This window comes from Camelus bactrianus, chromosome 16, assembly GCF_048773025.1.
Source record: "Camelus bactrianus isolate YW-2024 breed Bactrian camel chromosome 16, ASM4877302v1, whole genome shotgun sequence".
In the NCBI taxonomy this organism is placed as follows: Eukaryota; Metazoa; Chordata; class Mammalia; order Artiodactyla; family Camelidae; genus Camelus; species Camelus bactrianus.
The window spans coordinates 38735780-38750807 of record NC_133554.1 but is presented as its reverse complement, the minus strand read 5'-3'; the positions used below and the strand labels follow the sequence as shown (position 1 = coordinate 38750807).

Sequence of the window (15028 nt, the reverse complement as noted above, 5' to 3'; positions counted from 1 at the left end):
AGGTAGCCAGGACTCCGTAAGTGCCTATCGAAAGAATGAATGAAGCCTAAAGAATGAATGAAGCCAGGGGCGAGTCCCCATCCTGTCCTGGGTGAGAAGCCCAGGTGGGCGGGGCCAGTGCCCGGCCCACCCCGGGGGCGGAGCGGTACCTGGGGCCCCGGCCGGGGGCGGGGCTGCGGACGCTCCCCCTTCTCTCGGATCCAGCAGGCGCAGGCAGCCGTGGTGGCAGCAGGCGAGCCGCGGCCCCGCGAGGCCATGAAGGTGAAGGGTGGCGGCAGGGCCGGGACGGGGGTGGAGCCCGCTCCAGGGGCCTCGGGCCCTAGCGTGGACCCCAAACCGGAGCCGCAGGCGGAATCCGAATCCGGGTCCGAGTCGGAGCTGGAGGCAGGCCCGGGGCCCAGGCTGGGGCCGCTGCAGAGGAAACCGCCGATTGGTCCGGAGGACGTGCTGGGGCTGCAGCGGATCACGGGTGGTGAGCACCGGAGAGGGAGCGCCGCCCGCGGGCGGGAGCGAGAGAGCGCGGGAGGGGGCCCTCGAGGCGCGCGGAGCCCGGGCCCCCGCCCCCTTTCTCGCCCTCACTGCCCCCCGCCTCCCCTCCCCCACCCGGATCCCCCTCGCCTGTGTCCCCTACCCTTCTGCCTCCAATCCTGAGATCTCCATGTCCCCCCTTTCCTTGATCTTTCTCTGCGCCCCTTCTCCCTTTAGAGATTTATTACCACCTCACTCCTTCCTTTTCGAGAAGTCCATCTCCCTTTCCCATGGTGGAGGTGGGGCAGCAGCTGCAACTTACCCCTTCCTGGTAGTCTTCAGAGCCCTTTGAAGATTTTCTCTGCAATTTTGAGGAGGGGGGCTGAGTGCAGTCTGTCCTGTCTCCTCCACCCTTGAGCCTTGGTGGAGGCTGAGTTACTTAGGTGGCATTAAGACCCTCAGTTCTCCCAGCCATTAATGCCCTCACCCTGGACACCCCAGGAAGTCTGGAGCCATACCCTGTACCCAGGGAAGGACCTGAGCAGGAATTTTCAGTTGGTTCCCTCTGAGGCCTCTCAAGGGATGCCCCTCTAGCCTAGACTAAGGTTAATGCCCCCCCCCCCCCTTAGCCTGGACTAGGGCCTGTTCTCTTCTGGGAGGCCAAGTCTCCACTGTGGTTGAGTTTCTGAGTTGGACTGCCTAAGTTGAAGTTTCAGGTTTGCCGTGTAATTGGCTGTGTGACCTTGGGCTAATAACGTCACCTCTCTGAGCATATTCATCTGCAAAATGGGGATAATGACACCTTCCCTACAGAGCTATTGTGAAAATAAATCCTCTGATTTTGCACTGTGCCTGGCATAATGTGCGTGCTCTGTAAATAGGGCTCTTTTATCAGTAGTACTGAGGGCCCCACAGGACTGCTCATGGCTGCTGCCTAGAAGCAGACAACTGGGCATTCAGGGCAGGGGAGGGGGCCACTATAGGCAGGGAACAACGGTTAGAAAGTCTCGTGGCAGAGGCAGTGGCTGAGCCTCAAAGAACAGAAGGCATTTGGAGAGGCAATGGCCTTCTACCTTGGTCTCATTCATCAGTAATCCTGCCCTGGCTCCCTCTGCGAGAGCAACTTTCTTGGAGCCCTTCTGTAGGGGTGAGGGGGCAGATGCTGGAGTGGACCTGAGCTCTGGAGCTGCAGAAGCAGCAGAGCTCAGGGCTTCCAGACAGAGCTGTGGAGGAGACCATGAAGACAGGTCTAGGCCTGTGCATCTGGGTCCCCGGGGGACCAGTATCTCCCTCCTCTCTGAGCCAGGCAGCAGCCATTCTTGGCTGGGCCCCCAGAGCACTGAGCTGCCTTGCTCAAACAGGCAGTGGTAGGGGGAGGGGACCTGGACCAATCTGATGTTGGTGTTAATTGGGCTGTAATTCGCAATAGCAGCATTTAGGATTCAGGTTAGTTCTGGGGCAGAACTTCCTTATAAGGTATCCAGCCTTTCCGGGTCCTAGGTTAATTTAGAGGTTATTTCACAACTATGGGGGCTTCGAGCCCATGTACAACTGTGTCTCTAAATTTGGAGGAAATTTATGGCCCTTCAAGATGCAGCATCTGAGGGGGATGAGTAGAGAACGGGGCTTCACAGGAGCTCTTTCCTTTGTAGAAGCTGAGAATAGGGTTACAGGACTCTCCTCACCCTAGGAACCTCTGCCTGGTCTCTTCTGACCCTAATCACATAGGTCTGGGTTAGCTCTTCCTGGATTACCCAGCCCTGAATCCAGCTTAGGAAGTTATTTGTGGCTGAGGGGAAGGGAGCAGTTGTGTTCTAAGCCCTTGGCCACCCTGCTGCTTATCTGGCCTGACCCTGGGTCCGAGACCTCATCCTTCTCTGGCAGAGGGAGGGCTTAGCTGTGGTATCCTGAGCCATGGGTATCTGCTGTTCCTTACTTCCTCTAAAGACAGAGGGGTTGATAGGTTGGGTTTGCAGTAGATGAGACTAAGGTCAGTCTGCAAGTTGTTCTCAAATGAGAGGAGAGTCTCCAAAAGTTAGAATGGAGGAAGAAGGAGGGCTTTATGAGGATCCAGGAGCTGGGCAACTAGGATCCAGTTCCCAGTTCTGCCACATCCTCTCCTTATGCCCTTCACCTTCATTCTACACCTTTGGATTAGTGCCTACTTTCTGTTAAAATTGTGTACAGGGTGAGGTAGGGGCTGCCCACTTCTATTCCTCTCCTCTCCTCTCCCTACTATGGGCTGTGATGGGCAGGCCAGGGCTCAGGCCCCTTCCCAAGCCCTGTGAAGTTCCTGTTGGGCCCCAAGGTGCCAGAGTGGCTACCAGGAGGGCTTCCTGGAGGGGGCTGCCCCAGGCTTGGGGAAGAGAGAATGACTTTACATTCACTTCCTCTTCCTACCCCAGAGGAATAGGAGGTGGCACAGGGGCCTGGAGGGTGATTTCCGGGTCTCTATGGGGAGGATGTGATGCTGTGCAGGCTGATAGCCTCAGAGCCCACGCTGTACCTCGCTGCTCCTTCCTATTTGCTGCTGGGGCCTCCCTGAGTGCTTTCAGTTGCTGCTGCAAGGGCAGTGAGGGTTAGATCAGGCCCTGCTATTCCTGAGCTTCCTCATGCAGGGATCACCATTGTTCTTGGTTCCTCTTCTAGGCTTGAGGACTCTCCTAACCCCATGCACACTCCCTCCTGCACCTGCCGCACTCTCTTCCTGGCCTTGCCTATGCTCTTCTCTCTGGGGCCAAGGCTGGATAGGTGACCTATGAGGGGGTTCCTTCTGTTTGCTAAGACCTTCTTCCATTTGAAGATCAACAGGGGATGGGAGTAAGGGTGACTCCCTTCCCCCCAATATTCCAGGCTCTGGGCTTGAGTCAGCAGAGCTTTGGCTAAGCTGCTTAAGGGAGCTGGGTTTGTATAAGCCTCTTATGGGGAGAGGCGGGGCCTGGGCGGGGGTGTATGTGTGTGTGTGTGAGGAGGAACAGGGAAGGGGTGGTTTCTGTGCCCTAACACTACCCAGATCAGAGAAAGTCCTTGCCTGACACACCAAGATGAGGCACCAGAGGCCGCTATGGAGTGGGGGTGGGGGTGGGAGTGTCGTCTCCAGAGGTAGAGCTGTGTCACCCCCTTAGAGCAAGGCTCCCCAAAGCAGAACTGTATCTTCCCTCTCATGTTGGGGTTGCTCCCCATCAGATTAGTGACCCATTTGACTCAAAGTCACCAAGCTAACCCTGGCAAAGCAGAGGCTGGAATAAAGACCCTCAACTGGGTGGTAGAGCAAGTGTGAGGGAGGTGGCCTTGACCTCCTCGCTGCCCCTCCCTGACCCCAGAGGCTAGTAGGATGGAGCCATGTGGCCCCCCTTAGATCCCAATGTCAGAGCTATGTCTCCCCCACACTCTGGAGGCTCCACCAGGTCAGGGGTTCAGGTCTCTCTTTCTGAAGGCAGTGACCTTAGGGATCAGAGAAAGTGGTAGGTAGGTCAGGATCCCACGAAAGCTGAGCTGGCAGCAGGGGCTTCCGGGTAGGCCCCTTCTTTGCTCAGCTGCCCATCTCCTCTAGACTACCTGTGCTCCCCTGAGGAAAATATCTACAAGATTGACTTCGTCAGGTTCAAGATTCGGGACATGGATTCAGGCACTGTCCTTTTTGAAATCAAGAAGCCTCCAGCCTCAGGTGAGTGGGTTGGGTGGGCCATCGACAGAGGAAGGATGGTGAGGGCTGTGAAGTGGGCTGCCCAGGGACTCCTCAGGCCACAGAGGAGTCAGAGCAGAGCTGGGACTTGGGCCTTTCCAGGAGTCAGCAGGCTGGGGGACCTCTGCCTGGGCCTGAGCCTATTCTTCCCCTGTGTTTCTGGGGTTAGACCTCTTGGGAGGGTAGTCCGGCCTCTTCAGTCCCTGCCAGCCTGCCCTCTGCATGCCTGCCTGGGAACTACAGTCCTGGAGACCCCAGGTCTTTTTGTCTCCTGTGGCTCTGGGAACCTTAGTTGAAATTGGTGACTGGCTGACCGAGAACCCCCAGTTGGAAGCATTCAGCCAATGGTCTGAACCCTCAGTGTGCATCAGGATCTCCTGGGGAGTTTTGAAAGTTCAGACAGAGGCGGGCCCTATGGTCAAAACTTGGGTGGCCATCGGCCCCAGCCTGAAGCCCACTGAGCCCCAGCTGGGGTGCATTACAGAGCGGTTGCCCGTCAACCTGCGGGACCTGGACCCCAATGCTGGGCGCTTTGTCCGCTACCAGTTCACGCCTGCCTTCCTCCGCCTGAGGCAGGTGGGAGCCACGTGAGTCACTGGGCCAGGGTGAGGGCTGGGGGTTGGGAAGAGGTGGGAGCGAGCCCTTCCTGAGTTCTTACTGAGCCCCTCTGAGGGATGGTCTCTCCAGAGCGTGGCTGGCCACCCTATGGCCCAGCTCAGCCCCACCCCCTTCTCTCACTCAGAGTGGAGTTCACAGTGGGAGACAAGCCTGTCAACAACTTCCGCATGATTGAGAGGCACTACTTCCGCAACCAGCTGCTCAAAAGCTTTGACTTCCACTTCGGCTTCTGCATCCCCAGCAGCAAGAACACCTGCGAGCACATCTATGACTTTCCCCCTCTCTCTGAGGAGCTGAGTGCGTGGGCAGGGCCCAGGGGAGGGGCTCAAGGGGGACCAGAGAGACCAGGTTGGAGGGAGTGTGGGTCTGAGCCCCTGTCCTCCCACCCTGGGTCCCCTGTGTCTTGTCACCATTCCCATGTCACTTATAGGGAAACCGAGACTCAAAGAGGCCGGTGTGCGGGGGTACCTTTTGTTCAGCTTGTCCCCATCCCCTAGTCCTGAAGCCCCTGCAGTAGTCTGGCTCAGGCTCCTGACCTTTGCCCCAACTGACTGGGCCTCTCTTGCAGTCAACGAGATGATCCGTCACCCCTATGAAACACAGTCTGACAGCTTCTACTTCGTGGATGACCGGCTGGTGATGCACAACAAAGCAGACTATTCCTACAGTGGGACGCCCTGACCCCCAAACTGCCCCCCACCCCAGGAGGGTCCTGGGCCCTCAACCATGACCACCCCACCACTCACCTCTCAACCCTAAGTCTTCTGCCTGAGGAATGTTCCAGAAGCCCTGGACCCTGAGTCACTGTTGGGTGGGAGGGTGCCTGATGTCTCCAGCCCAAGTCCATGCAGCCCATGGGGCCTGGCACATGGGGTGGGATGGTAGGAGGGCCGTTTGCCTCCGTGTCCAGGAAGGCCTCCTATGAGAGGAGTAGCTAGGACTTCCCAACAAACTAGCTGGGCCTCTTGGGCCCAAGTGTCAGAATAGTGTTCCCCTATCCAGGTTTGACTAGGTTGGGGCAGGGACCCATTCCCTGTCCCCGGCCCACCACCAACAGACCATTTAGAGTTGTAAATTCACAGATGAAGATCCATGTGGGATCTGGCAGTCAAGCTTCCCAAGGGAGTCTGGGCCCTGACTCTAGCCCTGGCCGTCACCATCAGGGGCTGAGATACTGCCTGAGGGGTGGGAGGGACCCACCCTGATTGCAGCCTGTGGTAGGGGCTGGACGAGCTGTACATAGTTTTCAATAAACTCTCCTTTTCTGTTCTCTGGTTGTGAGCTGGCATGTGAGTGGTGGTGAGTGGGGGTGGGGGTGGGGGGAGGGCAATAATGTGGTCCCGAGTCCTGTCTCCTAATCTTCTGCACCTGACACCACACTTGGCCTCTAGAGTCAGCATTTAGTACATATTGCAGCTGGAAAGGGTTTTCTTTTAATAAAGGAGACCCAGACCCTGAGAGAGGAAGCTTTGGTCCAAAGTTAGCCAACCCTGAAGAACAGAGGCTGAGACAAGGGCCCTGACTCTGAGGTGGAAGGGAAGGTGGCCTTGCCCTCTACCCCACCTTTCCTATCCCTCAGAGGCCACTAGGACCATTAGATTGTCCTTTTAGCCCTCCCTCAACAGAAAGAAGGTGGACAGGGCTATGGCTAAGGACTGGAGCTATCTTGCCCTTGGTTGCCTTGGGGAGGCCCCAGGCCTGGCTGCCTTGTCTGTAACAGTGCCTCCAGCCCTGCCACAGAGAGGTCTTCTTTCCCTTAATGAAGGAAATTCAGGAACAGAGGTTAAGTAGAGAACTTGCCTAGGTTCACACACCACTGTTCTAGGCACTAACTTGGATATGCCTGATGCCAGTCCTCTCTGGGCTGAGGAGTTAATCTAACCCTAAGAGGCCTAGAAGTTCTGGAATTCAGCTGGGCTCTGGGGAGCCCTTGCTGTGGGCCAGGATGTGGGCTGAACTTGGGGATTCTAAAATGAGTGAGACCCAGGGAACAAATATCTGTCCCTAGAGTAAGAAGAATGGGGCATACAGGGGAGCAAGAGTCGTTTTGCTTGGAGGGTTCTGGGGAGGATTCCTGGAGGTGGCAGCATGGGAATAGATGCTTGAAAACTCAGGACGATTCTGACAGGAAGAGATGGAGGAGAGAGCGTTTAAGCACAGGGAACAGCATAAAGCAAGGGTCTGGAGGCAAGATTTATCCATTGTTTTCAAGAAAGTGACAATCTTCCATGTAAAAGACCTGTGGATTCTTGTGGTTCAGGTGCTGGGGCTTCTCCTGAGGAAGACAGTGGGCCACGGAGGAGGATTAAGCAGGAATGACTTGATCAGATTATCTCCGGCAGATGAGTGAAGTGTGGATTGGAAAGAGTGAGACTAATAATAACAGCCAATATATATTGAGTGCTAGGCCCAAGGCTGGGAGCTTTATATGTGTTAACTTAGATTGCTCACCATCATTTCTGAGGAAGGTACTATTATTATGCCCATTTTGCAGAAAATGCAGGCCCAGAGAGGTTAACTTGCCCGGTCAACGTTGCACAGCTATTAAAGTGGCAGTGTCAGGATTCGAATCCAGGCAGTCTGGCTCCAGAGGTCATGTACTACCATCCTAGAGGCAGAGGGGTGCTGAGGAGGGTATTTCAGGAATTCAAATGAAAGGTGAAGGAACTCGGGAGAAATAAATGAAGTTGAGATTTTTAAGAGGTGAAATCTCCAGGACTGGTGGCTGATTGGATGAGGGAGTTGGAGACAAGGAGGAGACTGAATCCCTGGTTTGTGGCCTGGATGTTGGGGTGGATGGGGTGTTGCCACTCGCCTTGGGAGCCCAGGTTGGTACACGATGGAGTCTAGCAGGAGGTGATGGGTTCAGGTTCGGACATGCTGTGGTGTGATGCAGATGTCCTGGATGAGGTGACTGACCAGGAGGAGAAAGAAAATTCAGGCCATGAGACCAGGAGATGGGTGAGGGCTGGAGATGGTGATCATTGGAGGTAATTGTTCATAAGGTGATTGCTGAAGTTGTGATGGTGGCTGGGATTATGGGGTGGCCAATAGGCACTACTGGTGTTTAGTGAGCAGAGGGCATGAATGGCAATGCTCTCCAATTAATGAGACACTCAATGCTAGTAGTCCACTCCCCACAATTGAGGGTCAAAGAATGAGAGCATGCCATGCTAGGGAAGGCCAGGGAGACAGAATGAGGCAGAGGGAGAGAAACCAGTGATGGAGACAGAAAGAGTAGCCAGAGGAGCAGAGGGGCCAGGAGCCCGTTTTGGAGCAGGCTATGTTAAAGCTAAGGAAGAAAGAATTTCACCAGGAAGTAAGTGTCGGGAACTGTCAGCTGTCACAAAGTTGGGGAAGGGGCATGGAATGGGAGGGAATTTGGTTTGCAGATGAGGCTGTAGAGGTATACAAGTGTTTGGAGTTGGAGGCTTTGTTTATGGGGTCACACAAATCTACAGGGAAGCTATAGCAAGCAAGCTGGACTTTTAGGCAAACACAGGTGTCAGAAAGAGTACCCTCCCCTACTACCCTCATGACAGTTCTCAGTGCACCTGCTAAGTGGATTCAGGTTGAGGTTCTGGATGGGCCTGTTGAACTTCCACCTTCAGACAGGGAGGGAGGTAGGTCTCTGTTCTGAGGTCCTCATTCCTGGAAGCATTTACCAAAAGAGGCACTCATCTGGAGAGGCCTGTGTCCCTTGGAGGAAACTTGGCTGGGAGAAGACTTGGCCCCTTGCCTCTTTTGAAGTCTTACTCATCCTACTCTTAATGGTGCAACTTGGTGCATTTGGTTCCTGGTACTTTTCTTAGGAAACTAGAGGATCCCTGAACAGTAGAGGGAGGAAGAAGACGGTAGGGTAGAGCTAGTCCTGGCTCTGACGACAATGAGTTGTTGACCTCAAAGGTTGATATGGACCTTGTGGGATCTGGGCTTCAGATTCTGTCTCTTTGAAGTCATCCAGGTATGTTTGCTTTGACTCCTTAGGGGTGTCATGAGGACCCTACCACTGGGCTTAGCAGGAAAGCCCAAATACTACAGGGAGACCACCGCTCATGCTCACCTGGGCTGGCCTGCGTGGTGCGTATGGGGACTCCCAAACCCCATCATAAAATACTGAGATGCTTCCCTTCCAGCTGGTAAAGAGCTGCTGTCCCAAGCCCCCAGTACCTTCCTCCCTAGCCTGGCCCCTCCCCTGAGAGCCACCCTCCACTTCCCCACCCACTAGTAACTAAAGCAAACGTGCTTTACTGTTTTGTGTGTCATGGACCCTTTGTTATCTATCATCTACTGAAGCCTATGGACAATGAGTTTTTTTATGTACATAAAATATATTGTAATCCCTGTATATTTTATGTATTAAAAACTATATATAGATAGCTATACCTATTCTTCAATGCCAGTAACCTAATGTAAAAATGTCTGTGATTTCTAATCTGTGATTTCTCTAAGAACAAAGTCACAGATTCTGTGAAAGTCTTGTGATTTGTTCCTGACATTCTTCTTACTCAAGGGAAATGCTAAATTTGAGGTAGAAATGAGTGAAAATGGAGGTGTAATTTCTTTATCCAAGTTCATGGACTCGTGACTTCTGACCAGTTTTAGAACCCTCAGCCTTAGGGCTCCTGAACAAAAGGGTTAATTCCCCATAAATAGGGAACTTCCAGACCCTGCATCCTTTCAAACTACATTGCTCACCCTGAATAGTGGTTGAACACGTTGTGAGGAGTGGCCAGCAGGGGGCAGCATAAGAGCAGGAGTGTGGGGTCAGTTCTGAGAGAAGCAGCTGGCAGTTTGATCTGGTTACAAACAAACATGAGACTCAAAAGTCATATGTGCTTGCCACCTGTCTTAATTTGCGCAGGGGCCGGCTCACTCACTGCCTAGGGCGGAGGAGTAGAGCAGGTTGTCTGAGTCCCCAGGGTCTGAGGGTCTGAGGCCAGGAAGTGGGTCCCAGTAAAGTCCTATGAAATATTTCCCCTGCCCTTGAGGGCTTGGGTATCAAGACACAGGCCCGGGGTTGGTCAGAACTGGCCTGTGGTCACATCACCTAGGGGCTTGACAGAAAGCCTTTACTACTTCCTATACAGCCAGGGCTGGGCTGGGGCAAGTGGGTCTCTTCCTCTCGGGTGCACTGGCTGGCTGTGGCTTCCACCTCTTCCTACCTGACCCTATCCCTTTAGCCCTGGACCTGGCCTTAGAGCCTCTGGGAGGGAGGGTGCTGGTATAGGGTGGGGTTCCATCGTGAGACCCTCTGCAGAGCTGTCCTCTGGGGCAGGTAGGTAGTGTTCCTGGCACCCAGGCCTGGCCCCTGGAAGAACTTTCTAAGCAGAAGCCCTACCTGTGGCTGCTCTGAGACTCGAGGTCCGTGTGTGTTCTTTCAGCTCCCATACCTGTCCCATCCCTGTTCTGCCTCTCAGGCTGCTGTTTGGTGACAGCAGCCTGCCTGGTGGTGGTACCTGAAGTGGGGCCAAGTGGGCTCCTAACCCTCCAGGGACCGTCCTCCAGGGCTGGCAGTGCACACTGCACATTCAGATCACCTGTGGAACCCAGAGCCCAGCCAGGGAAACATGGGGGCAGGAAGGCACAGCTTGGATAGGGAAGTGACCCCTTCTGGCAGCTGCTTCCTCCAATCCCTTTGGAAGTTCTCCTGGGAAGAGATATCGCCCGCCTGCCCACTCATCCTTACCCGTGCTGGTCAGGACGTCCTCCTAGATGCCTCACTCTTTGGATTTGAAAACTTCACAGTCCTAGGTGAGGGTCAGGGTAAAATCACAGGCCCAGGGAATCTATAGTCAGTGTGTCCTAAACTTTCTGCCCCAGGGAGGGGGGGTCCAGAAAGGAAGGCTTGGTAGTGAGACCACAAGGCACTTGCTTTATTGTTCCAGGACAGGGGACAATGGCAGACCATCGAGGGTTCTGCTTTGCCTCATCTGAGCCTAGGGCCAACCTCTGGGGGTTCTTGTCATCCTCAGGCCCAGGGCAGGCTGAGGCTCCCACTGGGTAGAGGTTGGGCTCCCAGGTAGGGTGTGGCAGGCATCTGGGCCTGCCAAGCAGTCAAAAAGAGGGGTCATGGGTGCTCCCCCACCAGCCTGTACCAGGCTTCCCTGAATGCCCAGGCTGTCTGAGACAGTTGTAAGTAATTCATAAACTGGGACCTAAACTACATGAATTTCTAGGAGTGAGATTGTAGTGAGCTGGAGGGGCCCTTCCTGCACCCAGGGCTGGGAGAAAAGGACACTTTCAAGTTTCCGAGGCAAGGGGTTTTCCAAACACTTTGGAATTGGGCTCAGTTTGGCCCTGGGGTGAATTTGCCCCTCCTGTGTGTCACCCTGGGGGAAGCCAGACAGAGCTTATGTTGAGGACGGATAGGGCCTGGCAGAGGGGGTGCTGCTGACTATTCACCCCCGGGGGGCCCACAGACACCTTGGGGAGGGGCTCCATATCTCTTCCTTCTTGATAGGCTGCTGGGATGAAGATGGGAGAATAAATACAGGGGGCTGCTGGGAAAGGTCATGCCCTGAGGGGACCAGGCCTGCAGAGGATGTGGATGTGAGAATGGGGTTCCACGGTGGTCTTGGACCTGGCATGGGGCCCCTGAGCTTCTGGTAACCAAAGGCTTCAGCTCTCAGCTGCCCCCAAAATGAAGTCAGGCTCTGGGATGTAGTTCTGATTCCTCTGGATATAATGTATGTGAGTGGGTTATGTCTGAATAACCGTGTCTGTGTGTGTGCGCACTCATGTGTGCACACGTGCATGAAGGCTTAAGTGTGAGTGTGAGCTAGGGAGAGTGCGTTTTCTTCTTGCCCAGACATTTGTGCTTCAGGGGCCCTGAGCGAGGCGCTGACGTACCAGGCGGCAGAAATGTGTGAGTGGCAGAGTCCTGGGTGGTGTCTTCTTCACCCCAGCTGCCAGCTAACATACAAGTTGGCTTAGTGGCTTAGGGGACAGGGAATGTTTTCCTTCCTTGACCTTTAAGGTGAGCCCGATGTGGGCGGCCAGCTGGGACCTCCAGGCCAGGCAAAGGCTGGAGCTGCTGCTACTGGGCATGGCTCATGCTAAAGCCATGGGCTTGGAGCTGGGGCTGAGGTACACAGAGGGGCCAGCAGGGTCCGTGGGGGGCGTGGGCTCCAGCTCCATGAAGGCCGAATAGAGGGTGGTGAGATGCAGGTCACCCAGTGCCCCAGAGCCCCCGTTGCCTGGTGGTGCCAAGTCGCCTGCCTCACAGCCTGTCTCTGCCAGACAAGGCCCAGGGGGGAAGCAGTGGGGTGGAGGTGGGGGTGGTGGCATCGAAGATGGCGTTGGGGATGAGGTCACCAGTACCAAGGGGTCAAGGGCCAAGCTGTCATCCTTCAGTTGTTCCCACAGGTTTCCTATTGCGGGAAGAGAACAGGCATCACTGGGAGGCACCAAGGAGCCCTGTCTGCCCCCCACCCCGTGGCCTTCACATGTTGGAAAGAGCAGGACTAGGGTAACATTGAATGGGGCACAGACCCTTGGAACTAGCTGTATGATCCTAGGCAGTTGCTGAACCACTCTGATTCCTCCTCCCATGTAGGACAGTTTGAAAACCACAGCCCAAATGATCTCAGTGGCTCTTTTTTTTCCAGGGGTGGTTGTGGGGAGGGTCAAGGATTTGAGAGCTGCCTATTGGAAGGGTTTATGCAGATGCTGTACATTCCAGGGTTACCCTGGGGAGGGAGCCCCAGGAGCTCTTCATTCTGGCTATTGCCCAGGCTCCCAGTGAAGATGGATCTGCAGCCCAGAGCAAAGAGCTTCCAGCAATGCACTGTTGGATCCAATGAGGTGATTGGGCTCGGCTCCCTGGGTGTCCTCCACTGCAGGACCAAGGGTCGGGGGCAAAGCCAGGAAGCACTGACTCTAGGGAGCAGACTGCGCTGCCACCTGTTTCTCCTCTCTGTGTCATGTGAGCTGCATTGTGGCAGGTCAGGGTCTGCAGCTCCTACCCTGGGTATCAGGGCTGTAGGGCCTGGAGGAAGAGGGCTGGTCTAAAGCCTGGACTGAACTTGGCTGCCTGGGTTCCAATTCTAACTCTCTTTCTTTCTAGCTAAGTGACCCTGATAAATTAATTAACCTTGGTGTACATCTGTGAAATGGGTTTAATAATCCCTCCTATCCTATAGGCCCATGTGAGAGAGCACATAGAAAGCACCTTACATGATGCCTGGCAGTTAGTAGGGGCTCTGGTAAATGTGTACAGTAGCCCATGTGTCTATAGCCTCTTCTGAGGCTGTTAAGCCCTCTCCCCACTTCTGGAGGGAGATGAGGCTCTAGTTCCCTGTTTCTAACAATAGCTTCCCCAGATCTGGCTCTCTCCCCATCAGACTGGGAGATCTCACTGGGCTGCCCCCACCTGCTTGAGGATGTCCCCTGCCTCTGAGACCTGGATCAGCACCTTCCTTCAAATCCCCTGTGGCCAGTACCAGGGCACTAGAGTTTAGATGGGAATGGGTGGGGCTGGCCACAGGCAGAGATGGAGCAGGCAGGATGGAAGGGAAGAGAACCTCTCCCTGGGACCTGCCTAGCTCTGAGGCCGCATATTCCTCCAGGGGGAAGATCTCTCTCCTTCTGCATTAGAAGATGAGCTCAGAGAAAATGCAGTAGTGTCTGGGAATGTTCAGACTGTCAGTTGTTCACAACCTAGTATGGAAAGGAATATCAGGCCCTTTCCAGCCGACTCAGAGCTGAGAGTGGTTTGGTGATAGGGTCAGTTAGAACATGTTTAAGGGCACCAGGAGGAGGGGGTTAACATTGAATGGGGAACAGACCCTTGCCACTAGCTGTGTGACTCCAGGCAGTTGCTGAACCTCTCTGATTCCTCTTCGCCCCTTAACACCCACCGCCAGCTTGGGCCTTCCCTGCTTCAGTTGACTCAGCAGTTAGCAGGCTACAGCCTGGAGACTTTAGAGGATGGGCCACCCTGCCAAATGCCCCTCTCCAGTCCTATGCCACCTCCCTTTTCCCATCCACAGCTCACCCTGGAAGTCAAAGTCGGTGAGAGAGGGGTTGATGGCATCCAGGTCGGTGCCAAGATCTCCATCTGGCAGCAGGGTGTCATGCATGGTCCTGGCTGGGGAAGGCTCAGCCAGTACCTTGGCACTGTGGCTGGGTGGGGTGTGGGCAGGCAGAGGCGAGTCCTGGGGGTTGTCCGGCTGAGCCCGCAGCTCAAGGTGCCCATCTGGCTGTGGGAATAATGGCTGCGGAGGCCCAGGAGGGGCCAGGCCTGGTGAGAGGTGTGAATACGTCTGCCCATAGCAGGCGGGTGCGTGCCCCCCAAGTAGGTCCTGCAGGGAATTCTTGCCAGGAATAGGGCCCGGAGCTGGATGGATTGAGTGCAGCGGCTGGGAGAGCCCAGCTGGAGGTGCCAGGGGCCGTATGGGGCCTGAGCCTGCCAGTCCAGGGGGTGGGCAGCCCAGCAGTGGGGATCCCAGCTTCTCCCTCTTGTCTCCAATGAGGCTGTCCAGCTCTTCTGAAAAGACCCAAGAGAACAGGAAACATTGAGACCTCCCTCTCCCCACACACCATCCCAGCCTTGGAACCACACTCAGGCCCTCTCCTCATTCATCAATTCTCCTTGCTCAGATTTTCTGGCCTCCCCTACCGTTTGATATGTTTGGCTCCTGGGTCCCCTGGGGCCTTCTCTAAACAGCCCATCAGCTTCACCTGGCTTGGCCATGCTCTTGCGCACGGCAATGGGATCTTTCCTCTTCCACTTCTGCAGCTCTTCCTGCATCTTGTCAATCTTGGATGGATTGAGGGCCCACAGGCAGCCCTTGCGAGAGGAACTTCCTGATTTGTTCTCCACCTTCTCAAAGCACTTGTTGAGAGACAGGTTGTGGCGGACAGAATTCTTCCAGCCATCGGGTGCCGTCTGCCAGAGCAGAGCAAGACAAGAATTCAGGCCGTGGTCAGTGCTCCAGACAACTCCTTTGCCCTCTGGGCACCTGCTCTGGGGCTTGTCGTCCTCCTCAGCACTCAGCCCTGGTTTGGGACCCTTCAGGGGCGGGGCAGGGGTGGGCAGGAACCTTGACCGCAGTTATTGGTTATCACCTAAAATCTGCCTTCATCCTACTCCCATCTCCCACGGACCCGTCAGAGAACTGTCAAGGTGATTCATAAAGGAAGAACTGGTGGTGCTACAGAGAGCCCTGCCCCTGGCCCATCTGGGTTTGGACCACTCCCCACTGGGTCTTTCTGTCTGTGCTTGGACCCCTCCGTGGAAAGGGACTCATTATG

General features: G+C 55.1%; 2 protein-coding genes across 11 annotated transcripts in view; one reads left to right on the top strand and one right to left on the bottom strand.

Annotated features, from left to right (window-relative positions):
- The first annotated feature begins 57 nt into the window (after positions 1-57).
- UNC119 (unc-119 lipid binding chaperone) lies at positions 58-6041 on the top strand. The gene is made up of 5 exons (XM_074343116.1): positions 58-472; positions 4022-4135; positions 4638-4740; positions 4896-5068; positions 5340-6041. The coding sequence occupies exons 1-5, from the start codon at positions 58-60 to the stop codon at positions 5450-5452; spliced, it is 918 nt and encodes a 305-aa protein (XP_074199217.1). The 3' UTR covers positions 5453-6041.
- A 4571-nt stretch (positions 6042-10612) lies between these two features.
- The window catches only part of FOXN1 (forkhead box N1), a 28403-nt gene continuing 23987 nt past the window's right edge, over positions 10613-15028 (bottom strand). For 9 of the 10 annotated variants that reach the window (XM_074343110.1, XM_074343112.1, XM_074343108.1 and 6 more), the window contains exons 7-9: positions 14456-14663; positions 13770-14261; positions 10614-12144 (exon numbers count right to left, since the gene is read on the bottom strand). In XM_074343110.1, coding sequence (XP_074199211.1) covers positions 11825-12144; positions 13770-14261; positions 14456-14663 — 1020 coding nt within the window. In that variant the 3' untranslated portion in view covers positions 10614-11824. Of the gene's footprint in view, positions 12145-13769; positions 14262-14455; positions 14664-15028 lie in introns of all 10 variants that reach the window. The other variant, XM_074343107.1, reaches the window with a different exon arrangement.

What these genes read in the sequence shown, in the direction of transcription:
- UNC119 (XM_074343116.1), top strand. Translation starts at nt 58, where the DNA reads ATGAAGCCAGGGGCGAGTCCCCATCCTGTCCTGGGTGAGAAGCCCAGG. An exon ending in CAAGAAGCCTCCAGCCTCAG is followed by an intron (nt 4,136 to 4,637) that starts GTGAGTGGGTTG and finishes GGTGCATTACAG; the next exon opens with AGCGGTTGCCCGTCAACCTG. An exon ending in CCCTCTCTCTGAGGAGCTGA is followed by an intron (nt 5,069 to 5,339) that starts GTGCGTGGGCAG and finishes CCTCTCTTGCAG; the next exon opens with TCAACGAGATGATCCGTCAC.